The sequence below is a fragment of the Triticum aestivum genome, chromosome 3D (genome assembly GCF_018294505.1).
Source record: "Triticum aestivum cultivar Chinese Spring chromosome 3D, IWGSC CS RefSeq v2.1, whole genome shotgun sequence".
Taxonomy (NCBI): Eukaryota; Viridiplantae; Streptophyta; class Magnoliopsida; order Poales; family Poaceae; genus Triticum; species Triticum aestivum.
In genome coordinates this window covers 614,631,794-614,639,470 of record NC_057802.1, presented here as the reverse complement: position 1 = coordinate 614,639,470, position 7,677 = coordinate 614,631,794, and the positions used below count along the sequence as shown (strand labels likewise).

Sequence of the window (7,677 nt, the reverse complement as noted above, 5' to 3'; positions counted from 1 at the left end):
GTATCTACATTGCCATGAGTGTCGCCGGCGCATCCTGCCTCCCAACCTGCCGCCTCCGCCACCGCAGCCACCAAATTATATTGGCTTGTGGTAGCGCCAGTGGGGGACATGGGCCACAAATATATACAACCACGACACCGGCAAGCGGCATTGGCTTGGCTCCTTCCATTCCGCGGTGCATGCGGTACACACATATGACATCAAGTCAGTCAATCTCCACGGTGCGGCCGCCCGACGCAACTTCTCCCACGGCCTACCACGGTTGGAGCCAGTCAACCCCCAGGTGGCCGCCTGACGAGATATGCGGGAAGACCGGTAGGCCCGCGAGTGCCTTGAGGTAGAGCAAGCCGGCGAGGCCTACATGGTGGAGCTCGCGGCTACTACCCGGAGCGCGTCAAGGTAGAGTGCCGGCAGTACAAGCAGTACGGGGCCGGGAGGACAGAGGTCATCGACCTCTACAGCGACTCCTACAGCGACGAGGGACATCGGAGGGCTCACCGAATCAGAGTGGGTGAGGATCGAGAATGAGACTATTAGTAGTTTAATTAGTTTTTATGCAATTATGTTCTAAATTTCATTTAGTTTGTGCAAATTTGTTATGTATTTCTATTTCGAATCAATTTTGTACAGAATCAAGTCTAAATTTGCACCGAATTTGTGTTGATTTTTTTACTCTGTTAAATTTATTAGATAGGTTAGAAACGGCACTTGTTTAGAGGAGCAAATATTCTCCACAAAAGGATCGATACTCCGCCGTATCCTCCTTTGAATTTTAGGAGATCGTTAGAGATGATCTTAGCATATACACGATACATCCAACAACATGACACATTAGAGTAACTAGCCTTACTGAATACATAAGTATATATGTACGCCTTGCGCATTTTCAGACAAAACAATGAACCACACCTTAACGGAGTACAACTTTTGATTGCAACAAACTAGCCCACAAAATTAAATATGAAAAGGATACATCTAAGACAACGGTCGACAGCCAAATGAGATATTCTTAAGTCTCAACCTGTTTTACAAAATTGTTCATACAAATTTAAGAAAATAGTCACTGTGTTGTGGTTTTTGTTCATATAGTGCAAAAAAGATGCATTGTTTATTCTCATAGCCAAGAAAATGTTAAGTTTTGCAAGCATCTCACAGTCATATTGAAAATTCTCAGTGTCGATCGTGGCTTAATTGAAAAAGACCAGTCATCCGAGACTCAATAAAACCATAATGAAAAACCTTCACGCAAACACGCGAAGTAGATCCTTGATACAAAGAGAACCTGACATATATAAATCATCAAGAGTTTGATGAAACTAGCACAGTGTAGAAGCGGGACATTGGTACATACCCACAAATTAATGCATGAAAAAAGTAATAAAACTCAATTGGAAAGATCCCAGAGAGCATGCATATGCAGGGGCTGCTAACACACTACACTTAGCTGCTAAGTATATGAAACAACAAGTAAACAATAGTACTACAAATTAAGGCCATAGTGATCAGACACTCAACAGACAAAAGGTTAACATTCTTGTGTATGCATTGATATCCCCCCTCCTCTGGAGATCTCGATCGACGAGATGGATCGAGTTCTTGTAACACATATTGTAGTGATGAAGAATTTATACATCCCCGGCCCCATTTCACCATGCATCAATCTAGGTTTGCAAGAACAAAGCTAGCTAGATCTAGCTAGCTAATTACCAGCTGCATTGCTAGTGCTGGAATAGAAATTGAAGCCGCCGCCATTGCCATTGACCACGTCCCCGTACATGCCCCTGCTGCTTGGGTAATCCTGCTGCTGCTGGTAGTCCCTCTTGGCCGGCGGGTGGTGGAACTGGTGGTTTCCTCCATCGTCGCCATTGCCGCCGCCGCCGCCGCCGCTCTGTAGCCCTAGGTGGAACATGCCCTGCATCGCCGCCATTGTGGTGGGCATTGCCGAAGCCGGTGGCTGATTCCCCGACATCTGGTGATCCATGGCGTGCAGGAACGGGAAGCTCTGCATCTGCGCTGCCGCCCACTGCTCCATGCCGTTCCCGTTCCCCTGGTGGTGATGGTGGTGCTGCTGCGCGCCACCGTCGGCCGCGTAGGCGCCGCTGTCAGGGAAGAGCAGCCTGGCGGGGAAGCTGAGGCCGAGGCTCGCGGGGTCGAAGCTATCGGCGAACCGGCTGCCGTGCGGCGGCGCGCTGCCGAACATGGAGTACTGCAGAGCGGGCGGCGCAGTGGCAGTGCCGGTGGTGCAAGCAGTGGTGCTGGGCGTCGTCGACGTCGCAGACGACGTCCCTGCCGCGGCGGTTCCGGATCCAGCCGACCCGGCCTTGGGCTTGGCGCTGCGCTTGGCGTGGCGACGGTACCCGCCGCCGACGGGGACGTTGCGGAGCGCGCCGCCGCGGGTCCAGTAGCGGCGGCAGGCTCGGCAGAAGTGGCGGGGCTGGGTGAGGGAGTAGTTGTTGAAGTAGCAGAACTTGGTGTTGGTGGAGTCGCAGCGCGGGCAGTTGAGCCCCGGCTCCGGCTGCGGCACCCGCGCCAGCCGCGCCCGCTCCGACATCGACATCGGCTTGTTGCTCCCGCCGCCAGCGCTGTCACCATCGCCACCGCCGCCGCCGCCGCCATCACCACCACCTCCTCCGGCCCCGGCCGTGGCCATTAGTCCTTCCTGCTGACCATGATTGTTGTTGTTGCTGCCTCCTCCATCTCCAGGACCGTGGCCAGCAGGTGAAGGAGTAGTAGTGACATGAGTGTTACTGCCGATTTGCTGCAGCTGCAAATTAAGTGGTCAGGAATTAAGCGTCAGCCAAGATGTGTATATGGAGTATATTCCAAGATACATAGTGCAGCAATCAGCAGAGGATGTATATCTGCCATCAGCAAACCCTAGCTTAGCTAGAACATATTCTCTCTCTTTTTTTTTCTTGTGTGAACAAAATCTTGACAGAACAATTAATTGACCGCAAGGATGCATACCTGAAGCTGGTTGTGGTTGGTATTCCAGCAGCTTGATGAATCGAGGAAGGCAGGAGGGAAGATCATGGCCGGCGATCTAGACTTCCAGAGAGAGTTGTTGGGAGAGGAGAGAGGTGTTTGGGCGGCTGGCTGGACTGGAGGTTGGAGAGAAGAGATAGTGGGAGGAAGAGACTTGGCAGCTGCGGCAGCTGGGGAAATCAAAGGGAATCAGAGTACTAGTACCAAGGAAAGGAATGGAATGGAAGCTAGAGGAGACAGGAGGGTCTAGCTCTTGACTGCTTTGAGAGGGAGCGAGAGCTACCCAAGAGGAGAGAGAAAAAGGAGAGAGCGCCAGGTAGCAGCACAACCAAGAGATGAGAGAGAAGGGTCTCTCTCTCTCTCGCTCTAGCTTGTGGCGACTTGGAGGAGGGAGAGGACATCATCTTGTTGTTGTTTTCCTTTATTTACACACTTTTGCTTTTTCCATGGTGAGTGCTGATGGGGCTGAGACGGCTACCCATGCTACCTTGCTGATGCATGCAGTGTTGCTAGCTACAGTTGCAATAATTAATTAATGTAGTACTGAGTAGCTAGCTTGCTATAGTTGATTTGCAGCCACATAATAGTCAATACCAGGCCATAAAGTTAAATGATACTACTAGTGTTTTAGTAATTTTGGTTCACTCACTTTGTTTTGGGACTCCAAGTTCAGCCAACCTTAAAAGCCAATAAGGTTTATTGCGGGAACAATGGTGGATTGCAGTCGTAAGCAAAAGAAAAAAATATTACACTTTGGATACTTGGATTACACGTAAAGAAAACCTCAGCTTTCAAATTTTTCCTAGTAGTTTGGAGGAAACCAACATCTCATGGAGAAGTTCACTTCAATTTTGAATGCACCATGCATGTGTCTTCTTCCAATGAAGCAAACATTTAATCTCAAAATTCCTGTGTTATTCTTATGTGCTTTCCTATTTCCGTGTCTTCGTAATCCCACGGTTCCATGGAGGCCCTATAATGTTGGAGCTTAGTCCAATTTTCATGTTGAGGATGTCCTAAAGGAAAAAGAGACCATGACAAACTTGGGACTAAACTCGTTTTTTATCAAGCAACTATTGGTTGAGTTTATTTGTGATTATATAGTCGAATATATGTAAGGATTGATGATTTGACCACCGACATAGTGAAAGTGGCATGACTAGTGATGCAACAATCGTTTTGCAAACAAGAAAATAGGCACAAAACAGAACATAATATGAAAAAATCTAGGAAAATATAAAAAGCTGAATAAATTTAGAAGTATTAATTTGAGAAATTTTAAAAACTCATAAATAAATTATGAATATTTTTTAATATTATTTTGAGAGCATTTTATATTTATTTCAAATAATTTTGGATTTTGAGAAGGTATTTAGAATATTTTGTGTTTATGACATTTTGTCATTTTATTTCCTTCTACCTACATGTTAATTGTTTAATAGAGCATATACATACCGGAAATGTTAAATCGAGATATGACACTTGAATGTTTTGTTGGCCACAGTATTTCCGTAAAATAGTTAATTCTAGGAAAATTAATAGATAAGCACAATTAATAAAATCAATTTTACGGATTTCATTAATGTTTCCAGCTAATGCATCGGTAAAAATTTGGGCTTAGCTACCAGAATAAAGGGAGTACCATCTATTTATATTGAACTTTTTTACTTCGTGCTAACTCATCTTGATGTAAAGATATATATTGTTTCTATTAATATTATTCATTCAACATACCAGCCTAAATATTACTATAGAAATAATAAGAAAAACGAACAATTTACACAAGCTCCTGCATCTTAGGTACTTATTTTTCATACCCTTCCAATATTTATCAGTAGAAACATATTTTATAGATTTAAGAATAAATTGTATTTTGTCACAAAGAATGTTTTTTATTTTGTTTCGGACGTTTAAGCTACTATTTTGTTACAATGGATATCTATGTAAATCTCAATAAACCAATACTACCAAATTATGTTGTTTGCAGGGTCACTGTATGTCGATAAAACTTACTAGTGTATTTAAGAGTAATGTATGCATCTTATAGATATATGTCCAAATGTTTTGAGAGTACTCGGTCTGTAAATAGATACTTCTAGACCAATCCCATCCTAGCTCTTGCTTGGTAAATAAATAGATACTATTAGACTTGTATGAATATCAACTAGTAGTATGTTCTCCAATTCCATCCTAGCTCTTGGTTGGTGAGGTGGGACAATAGTTTGCCGTGCCAACATGCGTAATCTATAGTTTGTACAAATCCATGTAATTTTTTGAGAAGGGACATGAAGATCCTCGAAACCGGTGTTCATAATATCCAAAGCGATACAACAGTACTGAAAGTACTTGATGTCCAGCAAGAGCATAGGGTGTTGTAGCACTTCCATGGCAAATAGAGTGTCGAACCCGCAAGGAGACATTTTCACTAATGAAACTCGGTACGCGCCCAAACCGGAATAAAAAGGACTTTACCTAGACTACGAACTGAAGGTAAAAATAGGAATAAGAAAATGCTAAGTTAGTATAGGCAGTGCTTGAGCAATAAGGTGTGCTCGAGTGTTCCATAGCCATCAATACTAATATGATCCATGCAACAAGTGCGGAGCATAGGTCTATGTATTGTCCCTAAACTACTCTTTATGTGCTTAAGTGGGCGGGTCCGGATACAGACGCGGACTCACCAAGGGTTCTCTATTATTCCCCTACAGATTGGACAAGGCGAAGGTAGAGGCTTTTACTGGCACCTCGAATTACTTCAACAACTAGCCCAAAACAGCAGTAGTAATATGGTTCACAGCCAATCAAGGCGATAATGTTGTGTGCGTGCTCCTCACAACACACATGAAAGCTACTCGAACATAAACAAAATATATTGGATCGCTTAATTGAATTTAATTCTAATCATAAAGAGTTCATCCATATACCCAAGAACAAGTACAACTACTCAAACATAAAGTCGGGTTACCTAGAGGAGAGAGTCGACATCGAGCAGTGGAATGGAGAACACATGGTGGCGTTGGTGGAGGCGGCACCAACGGTGATGGCGTGGTAGAGATAGTGATGTCAGTGGTGGCACGGTGGAGAAAGCACCGCCCCGAAGGCCGATGCGGTGCGTGCTAGAGCCTTCTCTTCATTCTCTTGATCTTGTTCCTTCTTCTCTCGAGGTGGTGTTGGAGTAGCAATAGAAGTGATGGAGGTTGATCTTGGATGTATGATGGATGATGGAGGCGGCTAGGCTTGAAGGTGTGTATATAAGGGCTCTGTGAAAGCCTCATCCATAGATGTATCTTTTCTCCTTTGATCCAAGGGCTCTAAATGAGCCAAAACTTCCTTTGATGGCCAAATATGTTGAAGGAAAAAACAGGAATGAAATCCACCAAGAATCCCATCAGGTCTGAACCATTTTGGGCTTTTTAAGGCATGGTACGGTTGTACCGTGCACGTTGAACGTTCTGGTATTCTTCGGAGAATGATCGTCATTTCGAACTCGGATTTTGATGTTCTTGGGCTCATTAGAATCATACTTCCTCCATCCGAAAAAGCTTGTCCCAAGCTTGTCCATCAAATGGATGTATCTAGCACCAAGTTAGTGCTAGATACATCCATTTGAGGGACAAGCTTTTCCGGACGGAGGGAGTATGAATGAAGCCGATGCACCTATGGTATTACATCTTGATTTTGAGCACTTTCAAAAAATGTCATTTTTACACTCTGAAGTACCTAAGTCTGGTGCCTGGAAGTCCTCTGTATTGAACCCAGCCTTTGCCTTTTCATCATGCTTGGTCCATGGTTGATCCAAAGCACCTATAGACATAACGAAACAAAGGAAGCTAATAAAACTAAATAAAAACACAAACTATGCAATAGTGATAGTGAAAAGAGTGAAAACCGAAAACCATGCATAATGGACATGAACTTGGTTCAGTAGGAATATATGGAGATAATATGCAACAAATGAGCTGTAAAAATGCATATAAAATAGAGCCATCAGGACTCTAAAGTAAATTGAAATTAAAAGCAGCTCCTTGTCATTTGCAAACAGGACCCCAAAGGACGCAACTGAAAGCAATTGAGTTCTCCGACGAGCGGCAATCTTGTCGGAGATTCCTTGGACACAATCTTTGGTCGTGTTGTTGCCATCATAGTGCAAGCTGAAGAGGGACTCCCATGTGGAGGTTGAAGAAGGGGTATTAATATTTGCCAACCTGTCCACCAGTGGCCACCGGTCCACATGAGCCACTCATGACGCTCGTTGGAAACATGTTGTTGTTTGATTTGTAGCTCAAGCATATGAGAACAGAGTAGATGGATAAGATAGGAGATGATGCTTCAAAACCAACTTAGATTTACCATGGAACCCTAGATTGGATACAATCGACAAATGAATCCATCCTCCTCTCCTACACTATAACCACGGTGGCCCTAAGAAGAGTGTTAGATTTGACCAGCTTTGGGAAGATATGGCTATCCACCATGATTATTGAGATGAAGCTTCTACCCAATACAACTCCCACAATTGGCATCCACCATGGGGAGAAGTTGTGGGAGGGAGCCAGCAACAACCTGACACATGCCGCCCACTAGCGCGAGAACAGAATTCCAAATTGGCATTAAGCCAAATGCCTTTAGGCCAAACCCTAACCTCGCACTACTATGTATAGCGTCACCCCATTCTGCCCTGCCATCCCTAAT

At 44.4% G+C, this 7,677-nt stretch overlaps 1 protein-coding gene across 1 annotated transcript; it reads right to left on the bottom strand.

Moving 5' to 3' along the window:
- Nucleotides 1–1,266: 1,266 nt before the first annotated feature.
- Nucleotides 1,267–3,317, bottom strand: LOC123081024 (dof zinc finger protein DOF5.3). The gene is made up of 2 exons (XM_044503990.1): nucleotides 2,968–3,317; nucleotides 1,267–2,764 (listed from the first exon to the last, which is right to left on the bottom strand). The coding sequence occupies exons 1-2, from the start codon at nucleotides 3,031–3,033 to the stop codon at nucleotides 1,700–1,702; spliced, it is 1,131 nt and encodes a 376-aa protein (XP_044359925.1). The 5' UTR covers nucleotides 3,034–3,317; the 3' UTR covers nucleotides 1,267–1,699.
- Nucleotides 3,318–7,677: the final 4,360 nt, after the last annotated feature.